Source organism: Hyperolius riggenbachi, chromosome 10 (genome assembly GCF_040937935.1).
Source record: "Hyperolius riggenbachi isolate aHypRig1 chromosome 10, aHypRig1.pri, whole genome shotgun sequence".
Classification (NCBI taxonomy): domain Eukaryota; kingdom Metazoa; phylum Chordata; class Amphibia; order Anura; family Hyperoliidae; genus Hyperolius; species Hyperolius riggenbachi.
In genome coordinates, this window is record NC_090655.1 from 123,601,696 (window position 1) to 123,616,989 (window position 15,294).

The following is a 15,294-nucleotide window of genomic DNA, read 5'->3' on the forward strand; positions in this document are numbered from 1 at the left end:
GATCAGCTGCCCCAGGTGCGATTGTCTGCGTCTGCCTACAGGCAATTACAGGCAAACTGCTACCTGTAACCAGAATGCAATCTTTTCATGTGTGTGCTAAAATACACTTTAACCAAGGAAATAATGTGGAGGAAGCCTTTTGATGTCTGGTAGGATACAATCTTACCTATTGAATTCTGCAACCTTCAAGAAGCTAAAACAGGAACCCTTTGAAGCTTGCATATCACAGGAAAGATTATGACAAGCGGTCGGTGATGTCACCAACGGGGAAACTGCATTAGTTCCTGGGGGCTGGACATTAAATGCCCCAGGGGACATTTCAGAGTATAAAAAGCAGAGGCAGATACCTAGTAAGTATCTTCTCTTGGAGATAGCGCATAGCTAGAGATGATATCAACTTCTGGTCGAACAAGCGGCGTGCTCCTGCCGACAACGTTTAGACCTTCAAGTTGGTAACGTTTTTAATCCCCATTTTATTTTTACGCAAATATCCGTGTGTGTATTTTTGTAACTTTTATCTTGTAACTTTTTTACTTTGTTTTTTGTACATCTTCTGTATATATTATTTTCTGCATTATTCTATCTTTTTATGGAATATTAAATCGTTATTTAATAAGCTTGACTTCTGCGGTACTAAACTAACACTCATAGCCTAGAGGAGACTGCAGTGTAGCTGTGTATAAGACCGTGCCTAATTGTATGTTTGAGCAACACTACCATATGAGATTGTAATTGCATTGTGTGTATGGGGCACTTCTGCGCTCGACAGCCGAGTGGGAAGTCTAACAGTATCGTTCGGAATGACTGTTAGTGGTTTTGCTGCATGACAGTGTAACTTGCATTACAAATCATTGTCTGATTGTGCTGTGTTACTGTACAACTGTACTGTGTGTGTGGGTGTGTGGCTTTCTCGTATTCGGCCTAAGCGCAAAGCTGACCCAAATACGAAAACGCAGATTGCGTGTTTAGCCATTGACGTGTCTAGCAACGCTAGTGGTGGCAGTGGGAAGTGTTTGAGGGGTTCCAGCCTTGTTTGTAGCTTAAATAAGGCTGTTCCCCGCTTAATCTGGTCAAGCTCGCAGTCGGGAACCGTATACACAGGCGTGCCGCGGGCCGGTTCCTGACACAGAGTTTTAGAAAAATTATGAATCCTATAGCTAATTAAAAGTTAGGAAATTGTGTATAAACAATTACCTACACAACCCTTGAATATATCTGTATCAAGGGGTAGGTCATAGCAGGGAGGACTTGGTTAGCACAGGCGTTCAAAACGGTTACATACCAATAAAATGTTGAGAAACACTGCTCTAGCCTAACATGTTTTTTTACATTTCAAGTTTCATACACATTCCAGGTAAGCCTTAATAAAGTTAATTTAATCGATACACACACAGGGCAATTTGAAATCTTACCCCATTCCGTCATCTGGGTATGGTTTATAGTCCTCTAATGGTAAGTTGTATTTCTTAGCTGCAGCTATTCGCTCTGCCTCAGTTTTTGGATAAGGCCCAGGCAAAAGGTGCCGTGGAACGTGAGAAGCTAGGTGTAAAAACATTGAAAGCCATTAAAACAAAAAAAAAAACAAACAAACAAAAAATTATATATGTGTGTGAGAAACAATATATGAATTTAGGTTTTATTTCTCCGATTTCAGGTTAAAGTAAACGGTTTAGTTTTATACATACCTGGGGGCTTCCTCCAGCCCCATGTGCATGGATCGCCCCCCACGTCGCCGTCCTCAGTCTTCTCCCTCTTCCGTACCGGGTCCTGTCACTTCAGCCAGTCTGACGCAAGTGAAGTGCGCTATTTACGTATCTCTACAGCAGCCTCCTGAGAGATACGTAGAGGGCGCACTTCTCTTGCGCAGACTGGCTGAAGTGACAAGACCCGGTACCAAAGAGGGAGAAGACTGAGGACGGCGGTGTGGGAGCGATCCGTGCACATGGGGCTGGAGGAAGCCTCAGGTATATATAAAACATTTACTTTATGTCAGCTCTGGTTAACTTTAAGCGTGCTCAGCTGACTCTCTCATCACCTGCCTTATGATGAGTCATGCTGTCTGCTTAGTTGCATGGAGTCCTCTTCTCAGGCTGCCTACAGACAGCTCTGAACACACAGAGCAGCTGTCTTGCCTGCACACATCACAGCAGACAGCATGAATCTGAAAGGAGGGGATGAGGAAGGAGTAAGCGGAGAGACTGAGTTGACTACAGATGTTGATATTATTGTTTATTTATAAAGGACTAAAATATTATGTAGCTTTGTACGATGTAAAATCCACATGACATGATTTGTACGGCAATGGGGATTAGGATGCAATCTGCAGAAAAATGCTGCAGATGCAATCTTTTTCCCCTGCGTCAACAGTCATTTATTGTGTGTACAAAGGCTCTGAGGTAAACCTTGGGTCAAAACCGGAAAATTGTATACTTACCTTCGGTAATTGTCCTTTCCTGGATTAGAAGATGGCGGCATACAGATGGGTTAGACCACGCCCCCTGACCCCAATAGGACAGCACACATAATAAATTCAAAGAACCCGCCCCCTCCAGCCATTCTCTTGAAAATCAGTCCTCGAATGGACCAGAGGGTGGGATTCGTATGCCGCCATCTTCTAATCCAGGAAAGGAAAATTACCGAAAGTATACAATTTTCTGGTTTCCTGGATAGAGATGGCGGCATACAGATGGGATATACAAAATCAAACAAAAGAGGGAGGGAAATGCATAAACACAATTTATTTATCCACTGCAGATAATACAGCTTCACCAAAATTCAGAGAAGTAAGACATGCAGGGTTAAACATGGTAATGTTTTAGAAAAGTATGTGAGGAGGACCAACTGGCTGCTCTACATATCGTTTCAACCGAGACCTTTGCGAAAGATGCCCAAGAGGCTGCCATCCCGCTTGTGGAATGTGCATGTATCTCTCTAGGTACTTGTAATCCTTTAGTCTTGTAACTCATTTGGATTATCTTAACCAGCCAACTCGCTATTGTTCTAGCTGTTACAGCTTCACCTTTTCTAGCCCCCTGAATATTTACAAATAGATGATCAGAATTTCTGAAAGACTGGGTAATGTCCAAATAGGCCTTGATGCTTCTCCCTACATCTAATGGATGATCTTCTTGGCCTAAATGAAATGTTGGCAAGGTAAGCTCTTGATTAATATGAAAAGATGAAGACACTTTTGGTATCTGCTGAACCACTGGTCTAATGACTAACCTGTCTGGGAAGAATTGAAGTAGATTTTCCATACACCCAAGGGCTTGCAAGTCAGATACTCTTTTTGCTGATGAAATTGCAACCAAGAACACTGCTTTCAGAGTAGTATTCCATAATGATGCCGATTCCACTGGATGAAAGGGTGGATTTGATAGAACTTCCAATACAACACAAAGATCCCACTGGGGAAAGAAAGGCTTCCTTGGAGGTCTTAGTTTGTGAACAGCTTGTACAAATTGAATGACTATAGGATTCAGGGCCCATCTTATACTAGTCAATGCAGAGAGAGCCGAAATTTGCACTTTGATTGCTGACAAGCTCAGGTTTTTATCCACACCAGATTGAAGGAAACTTAGGATATCTTGCACTCTCGGTGTTAAGATGTCAAAGCTATTAGCTGCTGCAAAGTTAGCAAATCTATCCCATATCCTATGGTATGTGGCATTTGTTGATTTTTTCCTGGCCAACAGTAAAGTAGCCGTCACTTCTTCTGAACAACCTAAAGTTAGATATTTCCGACTCTCAACCTCCAGGCCGTCAAATTGAGGCTGCTGACATTGGGGTACAATTGCTCCCCCTGCCTCAGAAGATCTGGAATCTGAGGAAGCTTGATTGGCTGTTCCACAATCATCTCCATTAGCATTGGAAACCATGGTCTCCTGGGCCAGTTTGGAACAATAAGGATGATCATGCTCGATTCTAAGGTCAGCCTTTGAAGAAACCTCATTATTAAAGGGAATGGAGGAAATGCGTACCCCAGGCTGAATTCCCAGGGTAATGTCAGACAGTCTACTCCTGCTGATGTTGGATTGTGGTAACGGGAGAAGTAGAGTGGTAACTTCCTGTTCTCTGGGGAGGCAAACATGTCTACCTGAGGAAGGCCCCACTTCTGCACAATCGACCGGAATACTTGACTGTTCAATGTCCATTCGTGAGGATTCACGAACTGCCTGCTGAGATGATCCGCCAGACAAATCTGGGGTCCCGGCAGATATACCGCCGTCAGAGTTGACAAATTTTTCTGCGCCCAAGTCATTATATGGCTTACTTCTTGAAACAAAGTCTGACTTCTTGTTCCACCCTGCCTCCTGATGTAGGCTACTGCCGTCGTGTTGTCTATTTGAAGGAGCACATGTTTTCCTATGATCAGATGCTGGAATGCCTTTAAAGAGTAACTGTCAGGCTGCAGAAGCTAATTTAAACCTCTATTCTCCTGTGTTAAACAGTTTAGACAGAAGCCAAAAAGACATTACTAAAGATAAAGATCTCTCTTACATTTAATGTGTGCTTATCAGCACATCTAAGCTCCTAAGGAGGACGCAAGCCGCATTCCATACTGCAAAGCATTCTGGGGCCCTCCCCTCGGCTGCTAAGGAGAAGACGGGATCAAGTTTCAGCAGCTTCTAACGCAGTCCAGCCACAGCACAGATAAATCTCCGGGAAGATTACTCTGCAGGAGTCCGCTATTGTTCCTAGCCACATGGCTCATTAATATTCACTGCACACTGTGTTATTCTGTACTAGCTCCTCTGTGATCAGAAGCAGGCAGGACATGACGACACATTTGGCTTCACAAACATGGAACCTGCCATGGGCTGTCAGGAGCATCATTCTCTGCATATACTATATAAAAATTCTGTGAAATCCAAACGTGGACAGTGAAATGCATATGTAATGTAAGTACAGCCAATCTTTAGCTACTGATATATGTGTTTATTTTCTCTGAGACCTTATACCTAACAGCTCCTCTTTAAAGCTAAGTATGCCGCCCTCAGTTCTATTATGTTCGAGGGGACTCCAGACTGCAACGTTTTCCATCTGTTCTGTACTTGCAGACCTTTGCAATGGGCTCCCCATCCGACTAGACTGGCGTCTGTAGTCACTATAACTGGACTGTCCTGTAAGAGTTGGTAGCCATTCCTCAAGTGTGTTTCCTGAGTCCACCAGATCAATGAGTTTCTGACCCTTAATGATAACACCATCTTCTGTGACATGAATTTCTTGTTCCATTTCTTTAGAAAGAAGATTTGAAATTCTCTTAGGTTCCAGTGTGCCCATTTTACCATGGGAATTGTGGATGAGAGAGTTCCCAGAAGACTGAGGCATCTCCTTGCTGACAGGTATCTCTGAGATAGTACTGACCTGATCTTCTCTTGGATTGATACAACCTTCTGAGATGGAAGGCAGACCTTGTTCTGACTGGTTATGAACCTTGCTCCCAGAAATATTAGATCTTGAGAGGGTGACAACTGACTTTTCTGTAGATTTACTATCCAACCTAACGACTGAAGTTGAGACAGTAGCATCTGCTGGTGTTGGAGAAGAAGAGAACGATCTTGATTGACTAGAAGAATATCGTCCAGATAATGGAATATTCTGATACCCTTCTGCCTCAAAAATGCTATTACTGGAACCAGTATTTTTGTGAAAGTTCTTGGGGCGGTCGACAAGCCGAAAGGTAAACTTTGAAACTGCCAGTGCTGATTGTTTACTGAGAACCTCAGGTATTTTTGAAAACTTTGACGGATTGGAATGTGAAGGTAAGCATCTGCGAGATCGATTGTCGACATCCAATCGTCCTTCCTCACGACTTTTATAATAGTTTATAGGGATTCCATTTTGAAGTGACGAATTTTTATATATTTGTTGAGAAACTTCAGGTCTAGTATTGGACACCATCCTCCCGAATTTTTGGGAACCAAGAAGAGTGGAGAATAAATTCCTTTGAATTCTTCTTGTCGTGGAACCTTGACTATTGCATTGGCTTTGACTAAGAAGTCCACATAGTCTAACAACGTCTGACGCTTCTGAAGGTTGCGCACTAATTTTGTTTCTACAAATCTCTTTCTGGGTGGAGTATGCTTGAATTTCCAAGAGTGTCCTTTCGTTAATGATTTCACTACCCAGTCGTCCTTTATTGTTTCCAAACAGACATTCAAGAAAGAACGCAGTCTTGCTTCTACCTGATTTGTCTGGGTGGTCGCACCTTCAGAATGTCTTTGGGCCTTGGCTAGATCCAGGGTTAGTCTTGTTTTTCCCTGACTTAAGAAAGGACGACTGAGTGCCTCTCCATTTTCTGTTAAATGGTTTTCCAGGCTTGTAGGATCGCGCCTGCTGGTATCTCCCTGAAGACTGCTTCCTATTTGGCTGCTGACGAAAAGTCTTTGACTTCCTGTCTTGTGGCAATAATCCGGACTTCCCACCGGTTACTTTGGCTATTGCCCCAGACATTTCTGTACCGAATAAGTGCTCACTGTCAAACGGTATTTTGCAGCAATTGTTTCTTGAGGATTGGTCCGCAGACCAAGGTTTTAACCATAGAGCCCTCTTAGCTGTTACATTATGCAACATTGCTCTAGCTGAAGATCTTATTGTATCAATAGCTGCTTTCCCTACGAAGTCACCAGCCAGTTTCAATTCATCTAAGGCTTTTATAATCTCTTGCCTGTCAGTGCCAGAATTGAGGGCTATCTCGATATTTTCAACCCAGACCTTAAATGCCTTTGCCAAAGAGGTTAGGGCTACTGCTGGCTTACATGCCGTTACAGCTGCAAGAAAAGCCTTTTTAAGGTCAGTATCTACCTTCCTATCTAATGGATTGCTAAAAGACACAGCATTGTCCATAGGTAGAGTAACATGACGCGCCAGCCTCATGATGGATGCGTCCACCACCGATGCACAGTCCATTATTTTTGCATCTTCATTACTGAACGGATAAAGTTTCATAAACCTGTTAGATAAGGATGGTTTTCGCTCCACTTTGTTCCACTCTTTAATAAATATGTCTTTAACCTATTTTGGTTCCTGGACGTAGAAACTACGCCCAGGAACCATGCGCGCTACCGCGCGCTCCCGATCGCGCGCGTGCACGCGCACTCCCGGCCGCGGATTCGGTAGCCAGGGAATCAATGTATCGGGCTATGGTGCCCGATCACTGATTCCTCTCCCCCGCTGAAAAAGCGACAGCTTCTCTCGGAAGCTGCGCCTTTTCTGGCCGTTCCCTGCCCGATGCGTCACTCTAAGCGTGTGTTACGCTTAGAGTGACGTCATGTAAACAAACTCATGGCCGCCATCTTGTGGCCAAAAAGTAATACTACAACTGAAAATAAAAATAAATTAAAATGCACACATTTACATTATAAATCTATTGTTTACCTCCCACCCTCCCAAAACTACCCTAACTACCCTAACAAAAAAAAAAAAAAACCAATAAAAAAAAAAAGATCAGTTCATTGTGATAAGTAGTGATAAAGTTATAGGCTAATGAATGGGAGGTGAACATTTCTCACATGAAAACCACGGAACCTGAATGGGTTAATAACTTTCATCATTGGGAAATTATTCGGCTGTCTGTTTAAATGCGGATAATATATATCAGGTTCTTGCTCCACTTCCTTATCTTCCCAGCCAATTGCTGACTTAATAGCTGAAACAAAGGCTGGAATTAAAGCAAAGTCAAATCCTACTGGAGGCAGACCTGAAGTAGAAGCGGCCTCATCTGTCTGAGCTTGAGGAACAGACGTACCCTGTTGAGATACAGCCATTTTGTCAAAAGTTTCCTGAACTGCCTGCTGGATTAGAGACATTACTTGCTGGTTATCAGCATCTTTGTCCCTTCCTAACTCAGCAAAACATGCCTCACACACCATCTTGTCAGGGAGAGCTGGCTGGGCACAGGACCAACATAGGGATTTTGCGGGCTGGGAGTATCTTTGATCCTCCATAGGTATTTGAATTGGAGATCTTTGCCTTCTATGAGGGCTACAGGATCTCCTATGCGAGTAATGTCTATAGTAGCCAAAATCTGGAGAGTATCTCCTATTAGGGGACCTTCTCCTGGAATCATGTCTATGTCTAGGCGATCTGCTTCTCCTACTGTAGTATCTTCCTGGAGACTGTCTCCTAGAGGGAGAACGTCTCCTAGATGGAGAGCGCCTCCTGGATGCACGCCTTTCTTGTGATTGTTTATCATCCTTCCTGGACTTCTCTCTCCTTTCAGGGGACTTTCTTCTAGATGATCTTGCATCATAAGAAGATTGATTTCTCCCAGGTCTTGAGGATGACCGAGATTGCGCCCCTCTTAAAGAGACACTGAAGCGAGACTAAATCTCGCTTCAGGTCTTATATATAGCAGGGGCACGTGTGCCCCTGCTAAAACGCCGCTATCCCGCAGCTTAACGGGGGTCCCTTCACCCCCAACCCACCCCCCGCAAACCTGGGTCAGAAAAAGGTCGCTGGAGCTGATCTTCCTGGAGGCAGGGCTAACGGCTGCAGCCCTGCCTCCAGTCGCGTCTATCAGACGCGCATCGCCGCCTCTCCCCCGCCCCTCTCAGTGAAGGAAGACTGAGAGGGGCGGGGGAGAGGCGGAGGTACGCGTCTGGACAGACGCGCATGGGGCAGGGCTGCGGCGGTTAGCCCTGCCCCAACCAGGAAGCGCTCCCCCGCTGCTCGGAGGGGGTTTGGGGGGACAGGGACCCCCGTTAAGCCGCGCTATAGCGGCGTTTTAGCAGGGGCACGCATGCCCCTGCTAGCTATGAGGTCTGAAGCGAGATCTATTCTCGCTTCAGACTCTCTTTAAGGACTGGTGACGTTTAGACACCTCTTGTCCACTCTCTCCCTCATGCGGACTGTGGAGACATAGAAAAAAGATATGTTCCACTAAAAAATCCAACAAATATAAAGGGGAGATAGCACTTATTTTTTTTTTTTTTTTTTTTTTTTTAAACCCATTAAACCCTGTGGCATTAAAATATATCAAATGACACCCACGTGAGATAAGAATAGTGACATTTAGTCACTCAGTACCTCTCCCGAGGGTTTGAAGGAGCTTCTCCATGTACATCCATCCTATAATCATATTGACATATCATCAGATAAGAATAAAATCATATTACCTGGTCAGCTGCGACTGTAGGATAGCTGCCTGCATACCTGGAGGTCAATGCTGAAGACTTGATCTGAATGCTGAAGACCGATCTGAATATTATGCCTCAGAGGCGAGGAAGATACTGTAGCCAGAGCGGTACCGCAGCGTGCAGGATCAGCTGCCACCCGCTCTGGCGTTCTGCACGCTTTGGTCTGGTTTAAATCCTCTTCCGGGAACCCCAGTCAGGTGACCCTTTCAACCAATGAGCGATGATCTCGGCAAATCCCGCGAGATCACGCCACACTACGAGCCGGCTGGCTGTAACCAACAGCGTCGGCTGCCAACAGGGCAAATCTAAATGCGGCCAAGAGGACTTTCACCTCCGCATATATAAGCCCCATTTAGAGGCCGCAATGCACCGCATGGACGGGAGAGGCTGAACCCGTCCATATCACGCCATCAAAAACGGAGGAAAAAAGGTAAAAAACGGCGTTTAAACATACAATAACTAAGAGAAATAGTGTGCCGTCCATTCGAGGACAGTTAAAAAAAGAAAGGCTGGAGGGGGCGGGTTCTTTGAATTTATTATGTGTGCTGTCCTATTGGGGTCAGGGGGCGTGGCCTAACCCATCTGTATGCCGCCATCTCTCTCCAGGAAAAACACATACTTACATAAGAAGAGGTAAGCCTCTTGATCCTGGAGCAGATGCGGCCATATTCACGTGTGCGCGGTACAGCCGGGCTCATGCAGAAAAAGGAGCAGGGCCTAGATCTACAACCTGACAAGCTCTTATCCATTTCTTTGGGGGGTCCTGAGCAGTAATGGAAGTCTGGAGGACAGCATGGGAAGCTCTTACAGGATCCAGAGGCTTCCTTCTTCTTAGGCAAGTATCCACTTTATGTCCCAAGGTTCACCTCAGGTACACTTTAAGATGCTCATTAGTGGTACAATTTTTAGCGAACAATTATATTTGAGCAGATTATTCTGATCATATTGTATTAAAGCGAGTCTGAAGTGGAATATTTTTCCTTTTTTTTTATTGTGCAGCCATCTTCAGCATTAATTTTCAAGCTGATTCACCGCAGGAATGCAGCAGAAAGAGTTATTTATGCCCCTGAAATAGCCCAGCAAAGTTCCACGACTTTCCAGGTCGCAGATTTTGCTGCCATGAAAAGGCAGAGCTGTGCGCAGTAGCTTTGCCTCTTTTCCAGTCAATCTCCGCCTCTCCTCGCCCCTCTCAGAGAATGAAGACTGACAGGGGCGGGGAGAGCGGCGGAGATTGACTGGAGAAGAGGCAGAGCTACTGAGCACAGCTCTGCCTCTTCCAGGAAGCTAAATACTGCGAGCCTGGAAAGTAATCAGGGCATTTCTGAGGGAAATAATACTTGTTCTAGGCGAAATAACTTGGATTTTATTGCTGAAGATGAATGCACATTTAAAAAAGAAAAAAAAAAAAATCTGCTTCAGACTAAAACACAGAAGATGGTGGGCTCAATTGATAATCATATATAATCTTTTTTTTTAATGAAATGTTCAGTGTGGCGGATATTTCATAGATATAATCGCATGTCATAAGAATCGATTAAATATGATCTTTACTTTCATTCTGAACAACCTCATCGAAAATATGATTATTTGCTAAAAATCACTTAGTTAATGGGCACCTTTAGCAGGGCAGAGACAGATTTTTGCACTTAGCCAATCCAATGCAAAAGCAGGAGCTAGTCTGAGTTGAGGGGACCCAGCGGGAAACCTCATAGACCAACTGCTTCTCCCTGAAGTTTGGTTGCAACCACTAATGTGTAAAAAAATTGGGGTCGCCGTGGGAAATACAAACTCTACAATTGCACACCAGGACCTTCACCCTGGCACTCAATTAGACTATCATTTCTGCTCGGTATACTATCGTAAACCTATGTGGTTGCTGCCGTAGTGTTTCCCACTAGGTCCAAGTTATCTTACAAAATAGTTGTTGCGACCAAATTGCCACGAGCAGGAAGCGACCGTGTGTGTCCCTTAACTAGACTTGACGCAAATATCTGTAAGTTAATTGGGCACTAGTCTATTTTAAGGGACCCATCAGGAATCCTCATTGGGAGCAGTTGTCCAATCACAGCACCCTCTCACAGCAAACAGCATCATGATTGGCCAAAAAGTGTTAATTATTAGCTTTCCAAAACCAATTAGCCCTGGGACAATATCAGGTTCAACCCCAGTCAATTCCAATGTTTGTAGAGCAGGACAAAAACGACTTTTAGATCACATCTCTAAGTTGCTCCGTATTTAACTATCAGTGTGAAGTTATGCTGTGAAGTAAATACAGCACCCGCCTTCCATGGTGTGAAGGTGACTGTGTCACTGCTGAAGGTCTGCAGACAGCACAGCGCCCCCTCCCCACTTCGCCCCGCACACAGGCGACACTCACCTGTCCTCACGCTGGTGTATGGCAACACCGCACCAACTCCAACTCCAACCCGCGTAATCGAGGCCACGGGAGCCGAGCGGGCCACCCTTGCCAGTAACCTGGCTCTAAGCGACGCCATGATTGCTCCTCCGACGTTCACCCAGCACGCATGTGCAAAGAGCTGTCAGAGGCTGATGTGTATGGGAGCCGCACTAGCCCAAACTTATCACCAAAACACGTTTCATATGAAGTTATGTGTCATAGCCACAGTGGTCATGTACACACTGTACATGCGAACTAAGTGAAATAGCAAATAATTTCAATCTGTCTGCAAAGACCAGAGATGTTCAGACCACATTTTTTTTTCTTTTTTTTTTATTACTTTTTATGCTCTCACTGAACTTATGCTTTTGTGTTGTATTTTTCTTGCCTGAATTGAAAACTCAAAGTAGGTACAGAAGAGTTTACAAGTACCTTCACCCTATATATTCTGTAGGGCTCCTTAACAGTACATGCGCTAACAGGATTTCATGCATGCGCATGTTGCGGTGTGTAATAGAGCAGATGTTGGCTGTTTGCAACAACATAGAGCTTGGTGAAATTGCGTATGTTGTGCGATAAGCTGGTGCATAGCTGTACTGTGAACGGTAACATGAAAGTCTACAGGCATACATGTTGCCATGTGTATCCTATGCTATGTGCCGGGCGTCATAGCTGACAGCACCCCACATAGTGTGAATAAGCCCCAAAAAGAAAGCAGACGAACTGTTGAATTTAATGTTCTCGTTTTTGCACATCCAAACATATTTGTTCAAATATTGTAAATGAGAGAAACAGGCAACGAAGGGGTAAAAATATGTGGGGTAAAAATATCACACATGTTGGTCTCCACCATGTCTGGTACATTTCTGAGAGACAAACCCAATCTCTACATTTTTTTTTCAGATAGTGGGTGCATTGCTGTTTATCTTATTGAAAAGAACTCATCCGCACCCAAGTGCAACGTGCTCTGCCACTGTCCTCCAGAGTGGTACAGCACCTGTATACAAATATGGTTTCCATACTGAATAGTCTAAATCTAAACTGAGTCTACAAAAAAATCAAATTTCAGCAGTTATCTATGCAAATACCAACAAGATTGCTGCCATTACTAGCTTCTGTACTGTTCAGAGGCAAACCCAGGATTTTCAAGGGGGGATTCCAGAAAGGTCTCCCTCTGCCACGCACAATACAGTATAATCATATGGTAGGACATCATGCTGGGTACACACAATGCAATTTTCCGTCCGACTGACAGGATCTAACAATTATTTCCTAAATGTCCGATCTGCTCCCAATCAACAATGGGATTGACCAGGAGCAGTTTGGATACAGAAAATAATGAGGACAGCCGACATTGCTAATGAAGGGGAAAGTGTAGCATTCACACAGCAGGGCACAGGGCTGTGCTCATACCTGGCTCTGTTAAGTTTCCCAGAGCTGCTCTATGCTCTGTACACATGCTGCTGCTACATCCCAAATCAACTGGTGTCTCAACTTGTGCCTGTCCACAGTCACTGCACCACCCCTGGTCTGAGGGGGGATTCTGGGCAGCTGTAATCCCCCCCTGCATTTGCCTATGCTGTTCAGTGCACTTCAATGCTCTGCAGTTGTTAGCTGCCTGTTAGGCCTCGTTCACACTAGCTAATGCAAAAGGCGTTGTGATCGGAACGCAAGGCATGCAATCATACGTCATCTGCACTGCTGTGCATTGTGCTACTGATCCCATTTATTGCAGTGAATGGGTCAGCGTTGAATTTTGGCAAAAAGGCATGCAGCAGTGCAATATACCATAACAGGTGAGGTGAGAATGTCAGACAGTGCAGTCTATGCACTTCTGATGTTCTGATGTTCTTGTGTGTTTGACACCATACGCGTTGCTGAAATTTACACGGCAACGCCTATAGTGTGAACGGTGAATGAGACCTTACAATACAATAATACAATACAATAACATTTGTAAAGTGCTTTTCTCCCATAGAACTCAAAGCGCATACCTTACTGATGTTCTACTACCTGCAGTCCTCCCCAACTGAAATCTAATATTCCAATCCAAAATCAATAGAGAGCGCACTAGTCTGTAATACATTTTTGTTTGATTCACTGCGTTTATTAACAGGGCCCTTACATCTGATCTGTGCTCCTAACAAAATACACCATACACCATACACATTACTGACTCTTTTTAGATTAGGGTAACTTTAAAAATAAGTAAGAAAACCTTAGTTGCAGCAAGAAACACTGAAAGGATAGAATTGCTGAAAATTAGATATTGCGTTGCATGCCCTCATATCTGGCACTGGCATTATAATAGCCCCGCGACCCCCATGATGGGAAAAGGGGGGGGGGGCTCTTGTTCAGAGTAGTGTAAGTGCAGGGAGCACTGTTTTTATCTACCTAGTACATGCTGCATCAAGTCTCCTCGTTCTCTGGGCATCTGCGTGGTGCGTGCTGTATGCAGAGATCCTCCAAATCAGGACAGATGTCATGTCATCAGGATCCTCAGGGGGCAGCATACAGCCTGCACCTCTGGGGAGGAAAAGGAGACTCGAGGCAGCATGGACAAGGTAAACATAACAGTGTTCCCTGCGCTTTTACTATTCACAAGAAGGGGTGGGGAGGAGCAGAACAGCTGACCACTACGGTGGCCATGCAACAGGGAATGGGAAGGTTCAACCATGATGCGGGTGGGAGGGGGGGCTGCCATGATACTTCTGCTAGGGGACCAAGGCTGCTGAAGTTAAGCCCCTGATCTCTGGTAAGTACAAATCTTTAAAATTACCCTGTAGCAGGTCATTATGTGCTAAATTGGTGGCACAGTCGCAAACACAACAAACTTAGCACCTTAACCACTTGAGGACCTAGGGCTTTCTACCGGCCACTTTTTTTCCATTCAGACAACTGCAGCTTTCACGGTTTATTGCTCGCTCATACAACCTACCACCTAAATGAATTTTGGCTCCTTTTCTTGTCACTAATAAAGCTTTCTTTTGGTGCTATTTGATTGCTCCTGCGATTTTTACTTTTTATTATATTCATCAAAAAAGACATGAATTTTGGCAAAAAAATGATTTTTTTTAACTTTCTGTGCTGACATTTTTCAAATAAAGTAAAATTTCTGTATACATGCAGCGCGAAAAATGTGGACAAACATGTTTTTGATTTAAAAAAAAACATTCAGTGTACATTTATTGGTTTGGGTAAAAGTTATAGCGTTTACAAACTATGGTGCAAAAAGTGAATTTTCTCATTTTCAAGCATCTATGACTTTTCTGACCCCCTGTCATGTTTCATGAGGGGCTAGAATTCCAGGATAGTATAAATACCCCCCAAATGACCCCATTTTGGAAAGAAGACATCCCAAAGTATTCACTGAGAGGCATAGTGAGTTCATAGAAGATATTATTTTTTGTCACAAGTAAGCGGAAAATGACACTTTGTGAGAAAAAAAAAAAAAAGTTTCCATTTCTTCTAACTTGCGACAAAAAAAAATGAAATCTGCCACGGACTCACCATGCCCCCCTCTGAATACCTTGAAGGGTCTACTTTCCAAAATGGGGTCATTTGTGGGGTGTGTTTACTGTCCTGACATTTTGGGGGGTGCTAAATTGTAAGCACCCCTGTAAAGCCTAAAGGTGCTCATTGGACTTTGGACCCCTTAGCGCAGTTAGGCTGCAAAAAAGTGCCACACATGTGGTATTGCCGTACTCAGGAGAAGTAGTATAATGTGTTTTGGGGTGTATTTTTACACATACCCAT

General features: G+C 44.2%; 1 protein-coding gene across 1 annotated transcript in view; it reads right to left on the reverse strand.

The window, feature by feature from the left end:
- Positions 1–11,678, reverse strand: part of NDUFB8 (NADH:ubiquinone oxidoreductase subunit B8) — a 28,700-nt gene extending 17,022 nt beyond the window's left edge. The window contains exons 1-2 of the mRNA XM_068257877.1: positions 11,518–11,678; positions 1,413–1,539 (exon numbers count right to left, since the gene is read on the reverse strand). Coding sequence (XP_068113978.1) covers positions 1,413–1,539; positions 11,518–11,635 — 245 coding nt within the window. The 5' untranslated portion in view covers positions 11,636–11,678. The remainder of the gene's footprint in view (positions 1–1,412; positions 1,540–11,517) is intronic.
- Between the last annotated feature and the right edge of the window lie 3,616 nt (positions 11,679–15,294).